The sequence below is a fragment of the Natrix helvetica genome (assembly GCF_964273705.1).
Source record: "Natrix helvetica genome assembly, chromosome: 1".
Lineage (NCBI taxonomy): Eukaryota > Metazoa > Chordata > Lepidosauria > Squamata > Natricidae > Natrix > Natrix helvetica.
Window position 1 is genome coordinate 139,464,871 of NC_138548.1, and position 22,892 is coordinate 139,487,762.

General features: G+C 35.1%; 1 protein-coding gene across 3 annotated transcripts in view; it reads right to left on the minus strand.

The window, feature by feature from the left end:
• The window catches only part of DPP10 (dipeptidyl peptidase like 10), a 652,197-nt gene that overhangs the window by 31,386 nt on the left and 597,919 nt on the right, over positions 1-22,892 (minus strand). For all 3 annotated transcript variants that reach the window (XM_081939815.1, XM_081939814.1, XM_081939813.1), the window contains exons 11-19: positions 19,682-19,805; positions 14,965-15,003; positions 12,454-12,561; positions 9,464-9,555; positions 8,105-8,152; positions 7,040-7,161; positions 5,876-5,923; positions 3,790-3,888; positions 3,613-3,682 (exon numbers count right to left, since the gene is read on the minus strand). In XM_081939815.1, coding sequence (XP_081795941.1) covers positions 3,613-3,682; positions 3,790-3,888; positions 5,876-5,923; positions 7,040-7,161; positions 8,105-8,152; positions 9,464-9,555; positions 12,454-12,561; positions 14,965-15,003; positions 19,682-19,805 — 750 coding nt within the window. The remainder of the gene's footprint in view (positions 1-3,612; positions 3,683-3,789; positions 3,889-5,875; positions 5,924-7,039; positions 7,162-8,104; positions 8,153-9,463; positions 9,556-12,453; positions 12,562-14,964; positions 15,004-19,681; positions 19,806-22,892) is intronic.

Genomic DNA, 22,892 nt, shown 5'->3' on the forward strand with positions numbered 1-22,892 from the left:
TGAGAGCTACATAATTGTTCCACATTTTATTCAACCCATTTAGAAAAAGAAGGCAATAACAGTGTCCAAATTCTATTGGAATTGTTTATTTATGTACTTATTTACTTACTTACTTGGGCTTATAAGCTTATAAACCAACTTCAATAAGAAATGACCATGTGCAGTTTAAGAACTCTAGAGAACAAATAAATCCATAGTAAATAAATAAATAACTATAGAGTAAATTATAACTCTTTCATTTTACAGATCATTCCATGAATGTGCTGATACTGATTAAATACATCATTTTTAAAATCAAATATTTATGTTATGCCAAGGGTGTCCCTGAAGTCACTTTAATATGAGAACTATAGTTAGTGGTAATTTCTCCTTCAATATTATTAAAAAGAGAGGAAGAAACATCTTAAAGTAGATTCTCCTCTGCTCATTCTTCTCATTTATATATTATCTATTCAGTAATATTATAACTCAATGGACAAAAAGCTTTCTTTAAGAAATCATGATATCCATTCACTGAGGGCTGCAACTTTTTAATGTAGTATGGTATTTCATTTTATTTTCCTCGGCTCCTTTAATGGCATTCTATATGTTTTATGAGGCACCAGTAACAATTACCCAGGAGGTAAAACAAAAACAAACCACAGGACCATTTTTATGTTGCTATAATACATAATATCAGTATGAGCTGCAAGGTATAAAAATGATCCCTTCATCATTATTCAAATTGCCACTTTCCCATAAAACTGATGATGGCTGTGAATTGCATAGTCATTTCCCCTCATTTTCACATACCCGAGCAAACTCTTGTTAGAATTGTAAAAAAGGATAGGAGGATCTTGATTATTTCTTATAGTTTTTCAATGTTAATAATAACTTATTCAAGTGGTTTGTGCCAGTTTACATCTTTTTTTCCTAATCAGAAACTACAGGCCTGTAATGTTTCTGCATGTCCAAAATAGACAAAAATTAAAGAGGATACAGAAAGTGCCCACCTCTAAATTTCATTTAAAATTGGCTTAATCTGTTAGGAATTTTGGATGTGAATAGTGCCTAGATGCCATTTTTACTCTTTCAATATGGTTTGAACTTGTTTAACATCATCAGTATGTGTGGGAAAAATGTTTTGGATTTTAAGCATTTTTAGCGCAAAGCAGATTGTTCTGACCTTGTTAAATGTGTTCTGATGCTGTTCTGACCATTCCAGAAATGTTCAGACTGTCCATTGTGTTTGAAATTGGTCTTACAGGTACAAAGCAAGCATGTACTCTGGGCACTTTTGAAGTGTTTTATGATTAGTGTATTTGTGGTAGGGACAGAACGTTTCAAATTTGATAACTACTGCATGTCACTACCCTTTAAATTTATTAGAAACAATCATACAGGTATCATTCCAATAATATATTAATAATACCTGTCCTGCAGAAATGGAGGCAGAGGTTTATTTCAAGTTGAACAAATGGTCAAAAAAAGAAAAAAAACATGCACTGACTGATTACATAAAAGACCGCCAAGAACAAGCACTGATACAAATTGGAGCTTACTGAATGTGCAGGAAACAAAACATCAAATGAATATCAAAGTAACAACAACAACAACAACAACAACAACAACAACAAAAGAACAGAATGCTGGCAAGGAAAAGCACTTCATGATCAAAATCTAAAAAAAAATCAAAGAGAAAGTGGATAAAGATAAAATCTGGCAATGGTTTACAACTGGAATATTAAAAAAAGAAGCTGAGGGCTTGATTGATATGGCAGTTGAATAATACAATCCCATCAAAATTTGCAGTTTACCATAAGTCAGCATCAATTCTACAAAAACCAGATTCTGTAACAGCTTTGTTTCCTATGCCATCCATCTGGTAAACTTGCAAGATTCGTTTTTCTCACCATGTACATCCAAACTAGATTGTGTTGTTTCTCTGTGTCATATAATATGTGGTTATATACATATTATGTATATAAATTTTGTATTTATTTATTTAGTCATGTTTATGTAGTGTTTATTGGAGGCGGTGACCCTTTGAGACCTGTAAGCAATGAAATTTCATTTTAATGTATGCCGATTAGTGTGTATTCAAAGTGACAATAAAGTTATTATAAGTTCTAAGTTTTTGAAAATGGAAAAGAATCAAAAAATTGACAAAGATAGGTAATATAGATCCATCTTGGATTACACAGTAAACAATTCCTCCAATCCCCCCATAAATGAGAATAAAGATTTTTTCTGTTTTTTTTTAAATCATTTATGTGATCCTTAATAAAATTATAGCTGCATGATGGTGGGTTCCGCCCAGTCCTGTCTGATATGCCCGAAGAGGTAGTGAAAATCTGGCGTACCGGACAGGACCAGTAGTAATTCCCCAATTCAGGCAATGGAAAAGAGGTTTTAAAAACCAAAAGACGGGGGGGGGAGGGAGGAAGAGAAGGGAGAAAGAAAAAGAAAGAAAAAGAAAGAAGGAAACTCACTTTTTAACCAGGATTCAGCAAATTAGAAAAAAAAAATGCTGTTGCTTTAAATCAGAACTGAGCATGCCTGGCTGTGGAATTCTGGGAGTTGAAGTCCACAAGTCTTAAAGTTGCCAAGGTTGCTTTGCTGGCTGTGGAATTCTGGGAGTTGAAGTCCACAAGTCTTAATGCTGCAAACTTTAAATTGAAACCTGCATTAAATTTAAAAGCTGCTCAAAAGGAAGTTTGCAAAGTGACATTCAGCAGTTTATTTCTGGGTCAACTGAACAAACTGGATAAAAGGTAGGATTATTAGTTTTGGGGTCTGTGCAATATGGGCTTTGTATTTCTAAAAGGGTTTGGATCATTCCTTGCTTGTGAATGGAGCCAAACTCTTTATAGGCTCATTATCTCATTATCTATATGGCAGGCATATGGAATGAATCTTTCTGAGAGTAATCCTTTTTTTTGGGAGGGGGGTTGGTTGCTTCCCACAGGGGGATGGGAGAAAGAAAGAAAGAAAGAAAGAAAGAAAGAAAGAAAGAAAGAAAGAAAGAAAGAAAGAAAGAAAGAAAGAAAGAAAGAAAGAAAGAAAGAAAGAAAGAAAGAAAGAAAGAAAAGCAGCAGAACAATTTAGGGCTAGAAGGCTACTCAGAGGTCATCTAGTCCAACCCCCTGCTGCAGCAGGAAACCTTACATTGTCTGGATTATTTTGGTGCCTCTAACAGAGAGAAAAATTGCCAGAAAGGAGAAGGAGTTTAGTAGGACAAGGCTGCCATGCACAGGAAGGCAGAGATAGTCCTTGACTTATGACTACAATTGAGCCCAAAATTTCGGTTGCAAAGCAAGAGCGTTGTCAAGTGAGCTTCACCACCTTTTACCTAATCCATGACATTTCCTGGTGAATGACATCAAGTTGGCCATGCCAATCCAGTCATATGACCCTAAGCCACACGCACAAAATAGGCCACACCCACAGAATAGATAGTTAAAATGTTGAAACCCACCCCTGGAACATATGATGTCATCCCAACAGGGTTTAGAGGTCACTATTGGGAGGACTATTTTTGTAACTAAAATGGCCATTCTTGGGGCGATATGATACGTCAACAATATAATACATCAATTTCACAAATTTTAATAATATCAGGGTAATACTTACACTATTAGGAGAAGTGGGTACATATTTCGATCTGAGAAATCCTTTGGAAATGTTAACTGTAAAGGAAGTTCTTTTAAGAAAAGAGCAAAACATTAAAGGCTGGTAGTTTGAAAGATGAATTAAAAATACTATTTGAAAATATATATTGCCATTTCCAAAATTTTCTAGTATGTTTACCATAGTCATCAATGTGAAGCATTCTAGTTTCTGTTTGTAGTTCTTTTCTCATTGAAATTGCTTCTTTTAAAACCGAGTTACTTTCTAAAATATAAAACTCTGTAAAATAAAAAGGCAAAGAAAGGAACCAATGTAGTTGCATGCTTAATTGGAGGGAAATTTTAAAATACAATTTATATGACAGGTGCCGTCCATATTTTTAAAGACCTATTTTTGGAAAGCCATCTCTAAAGAGTAAAATAAATATGTATATACTGTATATGCATACATATTGTATATAGAGAGATACATTTCATTCACCTTTTCCATTAATATCTATTAGGTCTTATTTCAATTAAAAAGAACTATAAGACTTGGAGAATGTTAAGCCAAAACTTCCTATAATATTACAGATGTGACCCAACTAGACTTCAATTACTGAGCCTTTGTGACCAGATTCTTTGGCAACTACAGCTGGAGTTTTAGCCTGCATTTCCAATTGGAAATAGAAGTCACTAAACCAAAAGATGCATGGCCTAACTATATGGAGTCAGCACTTTGTCCTGTGTTTGATTTTGCTAAATGCAAGGATAATCTTCATATGTTCAATCAATGTTCAGTCTGATAAATGACACCTAATGCATACAGTACTTTTTATAGGTCTTTGGCTTTGTGTATATTATCTTTTTTAAAAAAAAGTTTTTATTTTGAAAGCAAACATAAACAAACAAAACATGTAACATAAAAGACATCTTCCATTCCGTAAAATCTGTCGATTGGTTACAAGGTTTTTGTGCATCCTTTCCATAGTCACCTCTTAAATTTTATATAAAGTCACATATTGTCAATCAAGTATATTTGTATACATTATTATTATAGTACTTCATTTGTTTGACTGTCACTAATATTTCATTATTTTAAATGAGGTATTCTAAATATGGGTTCATTTATATTATAATAGTTCATTACATCATCTTCAACATGTCCAATAATAAAAGTGTGTGTGTGTGTGTGTGTGTGTGTGTGTGTGTGTGTGTGTTTATCTCTCATCAGCTAGCCATACCCTTACATTCCCAGTAAGGGTATGGCTAGCTGATGAGAGCTAAATAGCTTGAAATAGATTGATACTATTTATTTATTTATCAGCACAAATGCAACACAAATGTAACAAAGGCAACATAAAAAAATGGCTTTCTGCCTGGATGGCTCCTAGGGTGAGCTGAAAGACAGAAAAGGGAATATCAACAGCAATCCTGGAGCTCCAAGATTGCATGTTGTGTTGTAGTGACGTCAGCCCGCCTCTCTAGGCTTTGTATATATTATCTTAAAGGTGAACTCAGCAGAACATACGTTTTACTCCATAATGTGTCATATATTTTTTTCCCACATATGCAATTTGGCTTTTACATAAAGGAATCAGGTACAATGGAAGTTGTTTGTTAGAGAAAAGTATGTTCCAAGTATAAAAACAAAGTCAGCAACATTTTATTTTTGGACACACTAGGGTAATACTAGTCAAACGTGAAGTTAAGATCCCAGCTTTTTTCCTAAGAGGAGATATTTTGAAAAAAAATACTTACATAGAAAAGTTACTTATGTAGAAAACCTATATGTATTTGTGAGTACTATACTGCATATGTGCTTTATTTGTATGTGTGCACATGAATGTGTTGAATTGCTTAAACAGATAGGTTTAAGTACACATATTTGTATCATTAAAAAAGGATCAATTAGATAACAGGCACCCAGATACAATTCCTTTATCCAGACTAATTGTATTAGACCTTCAAAGTATTTTAAAGCATATCTTAGAAGTACTGTAATAGGAACTCAATTTGCATAGTTATTTAAAGAGATTGTACCAGTGTGCCACCTAATTATTGTAAGCATTAATGGGAAATAAAGAGTATGTAATAATGGAAGATCAGTCTGAAAAATCCCTGATAAGTTATAGCTACTGTATTAATTTCACTCTGTCCTTATTGCTTATGTGCATGTTTATACCTAGGTTGTAATTAAGATGAGATTTAGAAATTAATTTCCTGAAGGTCTCAATTGAAAGGGAGAAAACTCACAAGAAAATCCCCAATGAACTGGTATAACTTACGTTCAGGATTAACTGTGCTGTGCAGGCTGACAATCGGAACACCAGGACCTGTAAAACACCGAAGGACAAGCACACAGAGGAAGCAAATAAAACAAACTAGCTGTGGATTTCTCAATTTAAGAAAAACTAAAGCAAAACATAAATTATTCCAAGTCACAGTTTTCCAAACTACTAAGGCATATGCTTTAATACTTAGCATATGAATGGTCCCATTAATGCCAAGGCAATAGCATAGTCTTCTGGGAAATAATAAATGCGTGATTGTTATTATCTTCATCATTTCAATTTTACAGCTGAGAAATTGACACATAGAGCGATTAATAGCCTGATTATATAAAGCACAGGGTACCTGCAGCTACTATTAAATCAAAGAGAGAACAGGGAGCATTCAGACTTTGCAAAGTCATTTGGAGGCCATTAGAAAACTGAGTGGAAATCTCAGAAGAAACATATCCAAACATCTTGTAGCTTTGATTCAATGTACAGATAAGAGTACCCCAGTGCAGAGGGCACCTGATTTCGTAGAATAATAGATATGGAAGGGACCTTTCAGGATGTCAAACCTGTCCCCTCCCTGCTCAATGCAGGAATTCAAATTAAAACATCCTTGCTTCTACATAAACACTTGTATTCTTTCTCCTCCTCTTCCTCCTCTTATGGTATTGCAATCTGCAGTACAGGATGTCTTTAGAAATGTTTCCCTTTACAACTGGACTGTGAAATGACTGTAGCAGTAAGTAAGTAAAACAAACAAACAAACATCTGTGTATGTAGTTGATTCTCCGGCAACCTCCATAACCTTCCTGGGCATTTTACTAATGATAACAAGAATGTTATTTATGTCACTGATTGACAAATGTGATCTAGATCTGCAACTATCCAGACTTTTGGTTGTGTGTAATTTGATAGCAGGAGAATACATTGAAGAATATCCTTTTAAATAGTTTAAATAACTAGTGAATAAAGGAATACAATTTCTTTTATACAATTACTTCTAGCCATCCCTCTCCCTTGGTTCTTTGTTTCATAAACCATTCTATCATAGTAATGATCAAATTAATCAGTACAAAAGCCTATTAATGAGATACATTATTTTTTTGAAGTTCAAAACCATTTCATTTTTTAAAAAAAGTGTAATAACAGTACAAAGAGAGCCTGGCTTACCCTTACACTGTAGAATGAAATACTTGATTGCAGGACTAAACTTTGCATTAAAATATGTACAATGATCTTTCATAAAATTGCATGAGAGGCATTGACGATTCAGCAGTTCAGTTGTTGACACACTAAGGAAGTGAAAAAAAAAAGATCAAGCACAAGAAAACCTGCAGCTAATATGCAGTGCAAATATATTATTATAAGAAACAAATCTTTGGTTTTAATTGTCAATATTTCAGACACTACAGATAATCCTCAATTTACGATCACAATTGAGCCCAGAACTTATGTTACCAAGCGAGACAGTTGTTAAGTTAAGTTTTGCCACATTTAATGACCTCTCTTGATAGTTGTTAAGGGAGTCCCTGCAGTTGTTAAGTTGGTAACATAGTTGTTAAGTGAATCGCCATTGACTGCTTGTCAGAAGTTCACAAAAGGTGAACCCATGACCCCGGGACAGTGCAACCATCATAAATATGAATCAGTTGCCAAGCATCTGAATGTTGATTATGTGACCATGGTCATGCTACAATGGTGATAAGAAGGAAAAATGGATATAAGTCATTTTTTCAGTGCCACTGTAACTTTGAGCGGTCACTAAGCAAGCAGTTGTGAGACATGGACTACCTATACTGAACAGGGCTACATTGCTTCTTTTCTCAAACTTGTTCCCTACGTATCACCATTTTTTTCTCTAGCAAAGGAATGCAGTGGGAAATGGAGGATGTGGAAATATGTACAGTATTTGTGAACACCATGCTTATAGTGAAAGAGAACACTGACTGTAACTTCATTTTTATTACTTAAATTTCCTTGGCATTTTCCAATGCATATAAAATGCTAACTAGGCTTAGTATTATACTGTGAAGAATGTCTTGGGGTTATTATCTTTCTGTCATAATATATATTGTTCCTATGAAATTTGCTTCTTTTATAAATCCACATATTCATGCAGAATTTCTAAGGTATGCACGGGATCTTTTTTGACATTTAAGTTAATAGCATTTTTGTAAACAAAGAGACACAGCCCTGTCAATCACTTAGGAATCACATCACACCAGATCTGCTTACCTATGTAATTGTCTTCCTCTTGGTGAATTCTCAGTACTTAAAAAATAACTGGCAAAATGAGAGAGAAAAAAACCTTTAGCCCTGATGAATATGAACTAATTTGATGTAGAATAATAAACATAATGAACATCAGACCTAAGGTTTTCAGTGATATAGAAGAAGAGCAGAATCATTCTTTGCATAAGCTCGATTGAAGGGTCTATCCACAAAACATCTTGAGATTGGCTTATTTCTTTATATTGCTCCTAATTTTTCATCAGCAAAGAAGCTTTGCAATTCTAGACTTATTTTTCCCCTTTCAGGATAAGATATCCAATTCATTTTTTGGCCATAATACAGTTTTATCATCAGGAACATCATGATCACTCATGTTGACTAGAAAATGTCCTCAGGTGATTAAGAAGGAAACTCGAAAATTAGCATACCTGGTTTTGTAAAAAATAAAATACAAATTGGACTATTGATATGCTATGTTCTATTCAGATGAGCTTAATTAATGATTAAAACACTTGTTTTTATCAGGAGTCTTACTGTTTTGTGCTCAGAAGAGATTGTCTGCCTTAATTCTCCCAGATTAAAAGGGAGAAGTAAATTAACTAATGATCAGGCAGAACAATTGATCTTGTTCCGAGAAAAAAGAATGCAGGTTTTCAAAGTACCCACCTTGCTTGTATTAAAGAGAAAAGAGATATTAAAAGACAACAGAGGCTTTAGCTCATTCTCCTACCAGACACCCATAATTAAACATCTGCTATATTGGAAAATGGCTTCAACACTTCTACATATTTAAATGAAACCCTTTATAAATGTCATCACATTCAACAAGGTTTATTTCTATGCAACACAGGATTGAAATCTTAACAAAGGTAATTATTAATAAATTATATTTTTCAGGAGTTCCTGAGAAATCCTTTCTGTTAACACTACTGGGAAGCACATCCATTTACAACCTAGAAAAAACAGGAAGAACTATTCCTTATTATTCTCGAAGTTAAGCAGATTTTTAAAATGGGAGATCCCAGGGTGAAAATGTATTTAATTTTTAAGTCCTAATGATCTGACTATTCTAAAGCAAGACCACTTGGAAATTTTGTTGCCTAACCCAGTGTTTAGATTTTTTTTTATTTCAAGGAATACTTTGAAGCAGACTTTATTACAGCCTAGCCTTATTTTAATATTCAAGAAAAGTTCCTATATCAAGAGATTAAATACAGTTTGTCTTAGTACTTATAGTTCATGGCTGATATTAGCATTTAATAACAAAAGAAACATAATTAACATCGCTATACCAAAAAACATTGAATCTATCTTGATAACACAGATATTTTACCTGAACAGACAAAGAAAAATAATGCTCACATCTTTTGGGTATTTTCGTCATATGCCAAGATTTTTATAACTTCCCAGTTCCCTGATGTCAGATGTCGTATGCTAAATTGTTCATTTTTGATCTGCAAAAAATAATACATTTAACCTTTTTTCCGCCATGACTTTCCTTAATTGATCAAAGCAATGATTGGCAGCAGGGGTCAAATTCTATGGGCCCCTTTGGTATCACTCAACTACATATAACATATAACATACGTACATATAACATATAACAGGTTGCAACTTGAAAGTAAGAGAAATGAACGGAACAAAACACAAATTAACAAATGAAATGAAAAATAAAAAAATAGATACATTTAGGGTTTGTAAAATTAAGAGAGGAAAGATGCATGAGAAATATGGAATATATTTAGTAGGGAGTAAGATAAGAAAGTATGTTGTCAAGGTGGTGGTGTCAAAATGTATTTATAGATATATCTATACGAATTCTCATAATGTTGCTTAAGATTTGTTGACTGAGAAAGGTATATGTTTATATTTCTGCATGCAAACAATGCTGCAATTTTTCCTGGGAGCACGAACGGTTTTCAGAAAACATTACATATATTGTGTGATGTAGTGAGAAACATGAATCTGAAAATTCATGAATCAAAGCTCAAGGTATTTGTATTTGGCAGGTGAAATGGAATGAATGAATTAACACAAATTTTATACAAACGGTAAAAAATAAGCAAATAGCTGACTTTGTGTACCTTGGTAACATGTTGACTGAAGATGGGAAAATGAATGCCCAGACAAATGGTGGTAGAAAGATAGCACATAGTATGCAGGCTATTGTGAAGAATGAATATTTGTTGAAATAGGCAAAAATGGCCTTGTATAAGCGGGTGCATCTTGATACTGTTTTGTATGAAAATGTAAGTTGATTATGTCAGGAATAAAAAAAAATGTATGGTAAGTTGAATGCAATGAAAATGGGTTATTTAAGTTTGCAGTAAAATAGAGATAGGCCCAAGAATGAATGGAACTAGACACAATGCAAAAGTGAGTGATGAATACAAAAGTAATATATCTGGGGCATTGGCACTGGTAAAAAAAACCTCAACATGAACCTAAATTGCATGTAAAAAAAGGGTCAGTTTTCAATTGTATAATTGCAGCTGTTATTTTGACCCCTTGAGCCTCTCCTTGCACCTAGGGATTGAGACATATTACAGAATGAGGATAAAACTAAAAAAAAAACTGTATGAAAGAAAAGTGAATGGATTGAAAGGAAGAGAATGAGTGAGAAAGTCCTGCTTGGATGGTGATTGATGATGATGATACTATCCTTACAAATTATAGCATTTGTTTTGCTGAGCATACACATGTGTTAAAAAAACACTGATGTCCATACACATCCATGGATGTTTTTTTTGGGGGGGAGGGGGGAATACAGTTCAGCAGATATACAATTATTGTATCTCACTGTTAATTTCCTTGAATTCTCAATTGCAATACATCCTATAGCAGTCTAAATGTTCTTAAATGGTTCACCTCAATGGGATTCAAGAAAGCAAATATTACATTTTGTTGGGTTTTTTTCCCCTTAATGTTTATATAGTGAACTATAAAGATTTCCTTGAGCAAGGAACTCTATCTTGGTCTTCTGATAATGAAAATTACAGTATATACTGTAGATGCAATGTCTCAATACTTGACTCCCACAATAAATAGCATTAGCTGAAGGTGTAATCTACTTGGGTAATGAAACTTGTTCAAAAAACAAAACAACTCAGAGAGCACTAAGGACTTCGCAGCTCAACCCTGAGCTACAAATATCCTCTTCTATTAGCATGGATGATGTTTTAGTTTAATAGGGTAAATACACTACTTGCAGGAAAATAGGAGAAAGAAGAAATAATGGTCAGCAAGAAATAATTCACAAATAATATGTAAATGTGCAATCGAGTATTCTGTTAATGAAAACAACATCTGTATTTAGCATCCAGATCTGTATTAATATCCATTGATATCAATATTAAATTGAATATTTTCACTGACTTTAAAAAGAATCAAATAGAGCTTGAGTACAGGGTTAAAACTAACTCTTGTCTGTCTTTGGCTCAGACTGAATTGAAAACTGTGTGCCTAGAATTGTATCATCAAAAGCTCATTGGATCTAGTGTTTTGGACAGGAAATCTTTTAATGCATGTTCCTCATCCTAGGAGATATTTATTTCTTAATTTTCTTCGCAAAATTGAGAACAGTATTAGGGGGTATGGAGGGGCTAGTTTATTTATGGTACATCTTCATTCCGGAAAGCAGGGCAATTTGGAACTAATCTGATCCAATTAGAACTTGAGATCTCCAGCAAGATATATTCTGTCACAGACCATCGTGTGTGTGTGTATGTGTGTGTGTGTGTGTTGTGTGTGTGTGTGTGTGTGAGACAGAGAGAGAGAGAGAGACAGAGAGACTACAATATTGTGTTAGTGTCTTCAACTTCATCTGGAGCACTATATAACATACTGGTTTGTCACACAGCTAGTGATTCATTCAAGGAATTACACAAAAATAATTGGGAGAGGTCTTTTTTGAATAACATTTCTTTAAAAATAGCAGTGGTCAGTTTTAAAAAATCCTGTAACTTAGTGTTTTGGATTATAGTAGGATGCTAACTTTCTTGGTGTCTGACATTTCACATCAGTCAAATGAGCGAGGGTTTTTGTGTGCAATAATTTTAGTAATGTCACTCCTTGAACCAAACATTTCTCTTTAGACAAGTGTAATATTCTATGGGAAAGCTAAATGTTCAAGGACTTCTGATCACCCAAGGCAAAAAAGGAATACTTATCCATTATCTATTGCATTTTTATTTGTATGCATTTATAATCTAAGCACATTTTTTAAAAAAAAAAAAACTGTTATTCCCTGCAACACCAACTCTGTGAAGTAGGTTGAGCTGAGACAGTAATTTGCTCAGAGCTGTCCAATTAGTTTCTGTGGCTGGAATCTAACTTAAGTAAAATAAGCTCACCTGAACATTAAACATAGCAATATGGTGGAATTCTCCACGACCGCCTTGTTTAACTGGAACTGTCATAAAAAATGTATTGCCATCTTTAGAAAAAACTGGCTCCTCATTCTATAAAAAAGAATCCAGAGAAAAAATATTATTAAAAACTACCATATACGTTATCATTTTTATGGATGGCATATTCAACTACTGAACACATTGAAGATAAACAATATATTATGGTATAAATGAGATTTTATGTTTTTTACTGTTTTTACAATGTCTTATAAGACACTCAGGGTCATGGTGCATAAGGTGGGTAGCTACAGATGTCTTCTAAATGAATAACGAGTAAAGATAATAAAGCACAAAAATAATTCCAGAGGCAATTCCATTCCTTAGAAATCTTCCCCCACACCCACCCCCCTAAATAGCAATTTCAAACTGCTTTGCAAGAGAGTAAATGCTTCTTTGTGCCTTTAGGTTAATGTATGGATGGCTTAAGGTAAGCAGAGAATAGAGTTCATAGGCAAGTCTCACCTTGATTTCCTGACCTCCATGCATTTTGACAGAGGTCCAAAGGGAAACTGAACTTGCCTTCACAGGAACACAAGAAAGCTTTCTATGCAAGCTGGCTCTGGGAACATTCTGAGAGACCTCTTCACCTTGAAGGAAATGGAAGTACAGTTCTCCTGACCTCCAGACAATCACTTAAAGAGGGCTAACCTCCTGGAATCCAGGACAGCTTTTTACAGTGAAATATAATTACCATTAACACTGTAGGAAACTTACATGAAATTTCTGTCTTCCAGTAAGTTACTAGTGTGAATCATTGGCTATGTCTGTATTTTCTTATGAATGGTGGATATCTGAAAATACAAATATAGTCCATGATAATCGCTTCACACTTGTATGTATGTATATGTGTGTCAGGGGTGGGTTGCTGCCAGTCTTACTACCAGTTCACAACCCTAGCACATACCAGACACATGCTGCGCACACATTGTTCAATGTAAACTGTTATTCGTACATGCACAGAACAATTTACAGTGAACTGTGCATGCGCAGTTAACTAAAAAAAAAAAATAGCGACACCCAGCAGCAGTGAGGGAACCGGTTCGGGGCGTGGCAAGCCTGAGTCGCTGCCGGTTCTGCAACCCAGGCCTGAATTCCACTATTGATTTGGCTGAACTGGGCCGAATCGGCAGCAACCCACCTCTGATATGTGTGTAGCCTGCCATAATAGTTCCTATGGAAGAGGCTTACTTAGGATCCCATCGGCCAAAGAATGTTGGCTGGTTAGGTTATGAGAAGAGCCTTTTCTTCTGCGGCCCCTGCGCTCTGTAATATTCTCCCATTAGAGATGAGACCTTCCGCCATACTCCTGGCCACAGGAAGAGTCTGAAAACCTGGCTCTACTGCTTGGCAGTAGAGAGATGGCTGTCACGGCAGAGACGAGCCCCATGCCCAGACCGTCCATTGTCTTGGTTTTTAGTTTTGTATTTAATCCTCTCAATTTTTATTGCTTTGTATTATCTTTGTTACTTTTTATTATATTGTAATCTGCCCAGAACAACTTTAATAAATAAATAAGGCAAGCTCTGCAGCAGAAAAAGTCCACTTCATGAGATCCTCCAAATGTGAGAGTTTTAAAGATTAGAGCCAGCACCTTGAATTAGACCTGGAAGCAAACTGGCAACCAATGCAGCTTGCAGAACAGAGATGTAACATGCAATGCTCTAGGAACACACATAAACGCCTCTGCTACAGCATTCTGCACCTATATCTGTATGCTTTTGGATACTCTTCAAGGTCAGCCCCATGTTGAGTGCATTATAGTAGTCCAATATGAAGGTGACTAGGGCATAAGTCACTATTAGCAGTGTCTGCCAAGGGAATGGGCACAAGTGGTGCGTAACATAAAGCTGTGCAAAGGTTTGTATTTTATAATATCATTTACTATGTATTTACATTTTATAAAAATTTGGCTTTATTTTAAAAATGGGAAGCTCATGAAAGGCTATTTTGCATCATCATCATGTATGCAAATAGTGAGATGGTTTATTGTTTAATGAATTGAAATTCATTTTTATTAGACGCTGGATTTGGCATTTGTCTAACGAAAGGCTTATTATACATTACTCTGCAGGAAAAAGCTTTCTTTCTCTTCCCTTTGGCAATCTATGGGGTCATGGGCCAAAAGGCAGACTTTCTACACGTAAGTCTTATCCTGTGAAATCCTATGCTCCCTTTTTGCCTGACTGATTGGATAACCATCTGTATTAACTATGTCAATGTATGTAGTTTAATATAAAACATAAACTGCCAGGAATCAGACTAAGCTTGGCAGTATAAAACTGCAAGCAATCAAAGACTTTTACTAGAATTTTATGCTATGATGCCATCAGAAAAATACAGCAATTATTGTGAGGTACCAAGTCATTTATTTTTATATTCTGCTGAAATTACTGCCAAGCTTTTAAGAAATAATCAATATCTGTACTTTGTTCCAAATAATTAATAATACTATACCTGCTTAGAAAGCCAGACTTCAGATGTAAATTCATACTTCTAAAAACAAGACAAAATATAGTTAGGTATGCATAAATATCAAGTAGTTATTTATTGGAGAATTATATGCCTAATAGGTTGCATTTTGAATCTTAAAATTGATACATTGATCAATTTTTATTAGCTGCCACAATCTTTTCCAATCTGAGTGCTCTTCGGTTATATGGAACAGTTCAAGAAATGTCAGTAATGGCCATATATGATAAATTATGGGGAAGCTGTGAAAGGAGTGGAAGACAGATCAGAAAGAAACAATTGCAAGAGTTGGCTGACAGAACTGACAACTTAGATCAAGTGGATAGAAATATAGGATGAAGCATTTCAATCATTCAAAGAGACTATGCCTTAATTAACTTATACGAGAGAATGAGAAATTTAACAGAACTTTAGTAGAATAACTGAGTTGGAAGGGACCTTGTAGGTCATCTAGTCCAATCCCTGCTGAAGCAGGAGACCCTATACTATTTCTGACAAGTGGATGTCCAGTCTCTTTCTGAAAGCCTCCAGTGATGAAGCATCCACAACTTCTGAGGGCAAGCTGTCCATTGGTTGATTGTTTGCACTGTCAGAATTTTTTTCCTTATTTCTAGGTTGAATCTCTCCTTTATCAGCTTCCATACATTGTCCCTTGTCTAGCCTTTGGGTGCTTTGGAAAATGGATTGTCCTTCTGTCTGTGACAGCCCCTCAAATATTGGAATACTGCTGTCATGTCAAGACTAGTCCTTCTTTTAATTAAACTAGATATATCCAATCTCTGCAACCATTCTTCATATGTTGTAACTTCCAGTCATCTAATCATTGTTTTTTGCTCTTCTCTGCACTCTTTCTAGAGTCTCAACAACTTTTTAAAAGTGATGACCAAAACTGGATGCAGTATTCCAGTGTGGTCTTACCAAGATTTTATGGATGGTACTAGTATCTCCCGTGGTCCTGATCTATCCCTCTGTCATTTAGGATCGCATTGGCTTTTTTGGCTACTGCCGCACACTGCTGGCTCATATTTAATTGGTTGTCCACTAAGAATCCAAGATCTCTCTCACAGTTACTGCTATTAAGCCAGGTTTCATCTAATCTGTATATATACTTTTGGTTTTTCTGGCTTACCTTTCTCTGTGTTGAATTTCATTTTGTTAGATATAGTGTTCAAGTCTGTTGAATCTTGAGCCTATCATCTAGACTGTTGGCTATTCCTGCCAGCTTAGTGTCATCTGCAAATTTGATGAGTTCCCCTTTTATTCCCTCATCTAAGTCATTTAGGAAGATATTGAAGAGTACTGGACCTAAGATGGAACCTTGTGGTACCCCACCATTTACTTCTCTCCATGTAGACTTAGATCCATTAAGGATTACACGTTCAGTATGGTTTGTCAGCCACTTGATTTGTCTTAGTTTGAATTTACATCACATTAACCATGAGTAAGGGAGTGAATGAATTTTAGCTCTTAGTTCCTTGTTCTTGCCCAACTATATGGGGCTGGTTATCATGACACCTGGCTACCTATAATAGCTGGAATGGTTTGATTGTTTGGTATCTACAATACCACCTGCATTGTATAATTCCAAATGAAACCCTGCATTCATGTTATTTTAAGGATGTTAAGTGCCCCCCATTCAGAGCATGGGGACTTGAAAGCAAAATACTTCATCTCTATGAAGCAGTCTACTCCCAAAAATTTGAATGGCATCCTCTCTACTGTCTTTTAGAAAGTAAGTGAAAACAGAACTGTTTGGAGGGATATTCAATATGCATTGTTACTAGAGAAATACCCCTAAGGGTTATGATTGTTATACTGCTGTTATAACTAAAGATAGCATTTTAATTTAATTTTTATTGGAGTGTCATTGGAATTGGTGACTTGCAAACATAAAAATACTCTGAAAATAGAAATCCATATATTGGAGAGCTCCAAGATTTCTGAAAGCATAATTATGAACTATTGTGCATGTAAATTAGCTGCAAAATTGCATATAGCTAAGTTCTATTTGACACAAAAAGTATACAAAAGTGTATGTTGTTCAACACTACTGTAAGTAGTAATCTCTTTCAAAGATAATTTCCTGGTTTTTTTAATTTAAACATTAAAAAAACAGCTAACTTTTTAATGGGGAAAATCTGTAAATTCATAAGTCTGCTAAACACATTTTGTGCTCCTCTTAGATTCTAGTTTAAACAAAGAACACTAGAAGAATGAAGACAAATCATACTTTTTTAAATTAAACAATTTATTAATGTATGAATTCTACAAACAAAATGCAAAACAACTGTCAGGAAAAAACAAGGCTCTTATTATTTATTTATTTATTTGCAAATCTACAGAAAAACCATCCAAACTAAGGAGGTTCTCCACTACCAAAGCAACAACCGAACCTCCCACAAGAGAAGTTGCGTAAGGACTTTGTTTAAATAAGCTCAAGCACACTGCAGCAACCCAGAACAGCAGAAAAAGGAAATAGAACATCTATACAACATATTCCAACAAAATGGATAGCCACACAATTTTATCAAAAGTTTCCTGATCACTCAACCCAATACAGCGCACCCAACACAAACCCTAAAAAGAATTACATTAGCATAAGTCAAGAATAACTCAGAAACCACAAATAGATTACTACAACCACATGGAATCAGCATAGCACAAAAGCCAGCTAAAGTCCTTCAAAACATCCTCAGCAAACCAAAAGACCCAGCAATCCCAGAAGAAAAAAACAGGAGTCACCTATAACATACAATGTAAGAACTGAAACAACCATTGTGTAGGACAGACAGACATAAAACTGGCAAAATGCATCCATAAACATCAACTGGCAATCAAAAGACATGACAAAATTCTTTAATTCCACCCTACCCACACAGATAGGCAAGTCACCAGAATATAAACTGACAGTAAACAGCACTCCTTACTAGCACTGAGGATGTTACCTACTTAGAATAATGAAATGTCTGCAGGAAAACAAGCAAGCCCAGAGAGCACCAAGGACCCCTCATTTCAACCCTGAGCTATGAATATTCTCCTTTATTGGTAAAAACAAAACAAAACCATGCATTATAGTATTTAATGTGTATCTATATACTTGGATATGTGATCTTGGTAAAATGAAAATAAAACACCCAATTATCAAGAAACATCCATTTACAGTACCTTTGTAATGTAATTCAAATATATATTATATATTCAATGTAATGTGAAATTATATAAGAGTATCACAACTTTTTATGTATTTCAATGAGGATAAAATGCTTTGTTATGAATATGTATCTCTGCATTTGTGCACGCTTATACATACAAAAATGCTTAGAAAAATCTCCAGGAGGATAAAAGTATTTTAACAAATACTTTAAATTGCTACAATGTTTATAATACAGGAAATATATGGATCGATATTTTAATTATAGTTTTTATTTCTTTAAACGGGGCAGGAGTGTGGGCTTGGTCCCTTTGAATCAATGTTGATTCCTTGTGATTTCCTAAACACATCTCTGAAGTTTTCTTGGCAAGATTTTCAAAAAAATGATTTTTCATTGTTTTCTTCCTGTGGCTGAGAGAGAATTACTGGCCCAAGATCACAGTTGGCTTTGGGCCTAAGTTTGGACTAGAACTCACAGTCTTTTGGTTTCTAGCGTGGTGCCCAGTGGCGGATTAAAGCTCACTGGTGCCCTAAGCACTAACAAATCTGGTTCCCCCCTCCTTTGTACATACTATATGAATCTTCGTTGGTTTTTTTTCTTTCTTTCTCAACTTTGTGGTGTCCCCTTTGGGCCTGGTGCCCTATGCATGTGCATAGTCTGCTTTATGAACTGAACCAAACTGAGCCTCATTTAAACAGTATCCTGTTTTTAGAAACAAAACCTTAAAAAATGAAATATAATTATTCAAAGCAGGCTGTATAATAAAAGAATTAAAAATAGCAAAACTAGGAAAAAACAAAAAAGAATGAAGTTAAAAAGAAAGGAAGAGAAGAAAATACACTCTCAAATAGCACAGTAAGACTTCTTTCTAGCTAATACAGTGAAAATAATAAAATCATATTGATTCAAATCACGAGGGTCATTTTTTTCAAGTACAAATTAAATTGATCATTGTCTGATTTTCTACAAGCTAATGTAAGAGCTCACAAATCTTACTTGGCCAGTGTTTAGAGTCTGGCAGATCATCTGTATTATTTTCTGATCAACAAAGGCAGGTTAAACAATTTGCTTAGACATAAATTACTAGTTTGCTATTAACTCTTTTCAAAAAGAGCACCTTGCCGTTGACAGTATTATGAGAATCCAAAATTATCTATTGTTATAATACCAGTAATTGCTGCTTCATCTCCTGGATAAGTGCTGCCAAATATTCTACTGAGAATTCAAACTGTTTCCTCACTCTGTTTAGCTTTGTCAAATAAAGATAAATTTTTGGAATCCAGAATAGTTTTGTGGATACCCAGCTGTTCTCCCTACCTGATTTTCTAGCCCATGGAGTTGGAATGAAGAACAAAGGTATCATCTGAAATTTATGTACATGGCAGGTTGTCTTTGTCTGTAAGCACACTAGATCTACAGTGAGGTACTATATATTTAACATTAGATGTATGGAAATGAGCTGAAGTCAAAATAAACCCCTAAAGCTTGTCCCACATACATAAGAGCCATTATTAAAATGTATGCTTAAAAATGAACAAGAAGTTTCATACCACACTACAGGCACCAGTGGTTGTTTCACACACTGTAAGGATGGATAGATTTTGAGGCCTGTTTAGCCACCGCACCACTGTCTTAGTGTTGCTCACCCACTTGACCATCGTTATATAATATTCTCTGCAACAGAAATGGATTGTAAAATACAGTAGTTACAATCATTTTCTATCAATTGCTTTAAGATATACTGTATACAAGACACTGAAAAATTGCTATCAGCCTATATTCACATATTTAATATTAAAACATCCTTCAAAACATCCTTGACTTTAGCATATTCAGACTATAAAGGATAACTCTCCTGTTGTTCTGATCACAATACTTTGCCTTATAGTTTATAAGACCAAACAATATATAGACACAGAGATACAACTTTCAAATCCATAAGCAAAATGCCAACATGGTGCCAGGAAAAACCAAGAGATGGCATGGTTTAGTATTTAGGGAATTAGACTGTGCATGTAAGATCAAGTGACCTTGGGCCAATCATTCTCTCTTAAACCAACGAACAGGGTTGTCACTGTGGGTGAAACTGGAGAACAGAGTACTATCAATGTCACCTTGTGCTTCCAAATGGAAGGAGGGATATGAACATAACAATATCATACCATCATTCTTTTTTTTTTTTGCTACATAAGAGAATCTACATATGTTTATGGTTGAAGTTATTCCCTCTCCTTCCAGAAGTCCTATTAGATTGTCATGCAAAAATAGTTATGTACAGTGGTTTTCATTACCAGCTCTGCCCTCATTGAAACTTAGAAATACTTAAGTTCTTAGTTGATTACATGCCATAAAATTGTTGCCATTCTTAGCAACCCATAAGTATGGAACTCCCTGTACTTATGTTTCCACTTACAAGAATATCAATGTACAGCAAAAGGTGAAAAATACTTTACAAAAATGCACCTGGATTTCTGACGACATCTGTGACATTTTACAATAATTTTGCCACATCACAACTCAAAATGTTTTCTTATTATTTAATATCTTGAAATAACTTTACACTTTTTAGTCCTCAACTTACAACAATCCACTTAGTGACTGTCTGAAATTACAATGGCACTGAAAAAAGTGACTTATGGCCATTTTTTACACTTAAGACTGATGCAGCATCCCAATGGCTATGTGATTTATATTCGGATGCTTGACGACTGATGGGCATTTGTGAAGTTTGCAATGTCCCGCAGTCATGTGATTTGTGACCTTCTGACAAGCAAAGTCAATGAGGAAACCATGTTACCACTTAACAACCATGTTACTAATTTAACAACTGCAGTGATTCACTTAACAAACGCGGCAAGAAAAGTTGTAAAATGGGGCAAAACTCACTTAATAAATTTCTCACTTAGCAACATAAATTTTTGGCTCAATTGCAGTCGTATGCTGAGGACTATCTATATTTCAATTTGATTGTTGCAAGCACTATTATTATTTATAGGTAATCTCAACTTGCAGCCATTCATTTAGTATCTGTTCAAAGCTACAGCGGCACTAAAAAGTGACTTAGGTGATAAAAATTTGGTTGCTTGGTAAATTATGTAGTTACCAGCTGTAGTATCCCAAGGTCTTGTGGTCACCATTTGTAACCTTTCCAGCCAGCTTCTGACAAGCAACGTCAATTGGGAAAATCAGATTTGCTTAACAACTGAAGTCATTCACTTAACAACTGCAGTGATTCACTTAACAATTATGGCATAAAAGTTGTAAAATGGGATGAAACTCACTTAACTATCTGTATTGTGATACTTTTCTTTTTATTTCTTATAAATTTTGGAGTCCTACCAAAAAAGAAACCAACCCTTTATCTTATTGACTAATATTTGACATATGCTTAGTAAAATAAGCAGATACTAAACTCTCAAAAGAAAAGGGATTTCTATTATTATTATATAGACACAGATACATGTTACATTCCAATTAACCTTAAAAATACATTACCATTGTATTGGATCAATTTCATGTTTAGACATCACCTTTACACTGTCATTTGGTGCATCAAAAATAACACAATTCAACTGTTTCATTTATTTATGCCTGTGTGTGGGAGAAAGAGACTTTTGCCTAAAATTCAATGTTTCTTGGAACATCTATATTAGAGCAAGCAGAGACACTTTAAAATTGTGTGGAGCCAAAATTCCTTTAGTATCTCCTCATTGTCTTTCATTGTTGCATATACCTCTTTCACACAAAGGCCTTCCCAGTCCTACCTCATCAGTTGACCAGTGTAGATCTAGGCTGAGGAATATTGGCAGTTTCTATGGTAACACAAATACTTCAAAGTTTAAAAAATAGAGAGTATGTAAAAAGCATCCCTGTAAAAGGAGAGCAAAACTTCTTCCAAAGTTGCTCCTGGCTACGCTTGCCTACATACTGTTTCAAAGCAGCCATTATGAATATGGGGAAAGAAATGGCTCATTATACAACTCCTTGAAAAAAAATGTATAACACCAATATTTTTCTTTTGCTTTGTTCTGAGAAACAGTATATTCTCTTGCAGTGGTGGAATAAAGTATAGGACAACTCTGAAATCTTATAAATTGATAGGGAAGGGTTTTTTCCCCTTCTCCTCTTGGTACTGAATAGGAGACAGCCTGAGAAAAGGTTAGGACCAGGAATGAAAGGTGTGTGTGTGTGTGTGTGTTCCAGCATAACTCTGGAACGCCTCAAGCAATTTCAACCAAACTTGGTATACAGATGACTTACTCTCTGGAAACAAATACTGTGGGGTAAGACATCTCTAATACCTCTTGGAGTGTGTGTTCTGTTACCATACAGCCTGTTGTACCTTCAAATGGTTTCTACTGTACTGGCGTAAAATGGATTCTACTGTACTGCCGTAAAATGGATTCTATTGTACAGTGCAGTGGAGTTTCCATGGTAATGATGGCATAGTACTCCACAAGGGGGATCCCTCTGTTAAGAAGGAAAATCCAACTTTAGAAATTATGTTTGGTCCGGGAGGAGGAGCCAACGTCACGACCATATGGACGCGCGGTCTCGATGCTTCAAGACCGCAGCCAATACTTTGGCCACTGGGTGGTCCAATCGGACCTAAACTGTCCCGCAGAGATGGAGAACAGGAAGAATATGTCTTGCTGATCTCAGGGACATCGCAAAGTCCCTGATCGATCCAAGAGAAGTTCTTCAAGCCAACGACAAAAAATCCAGCCATTAGGCTAATGAAGTCGGGGCAGCTCCAAAATG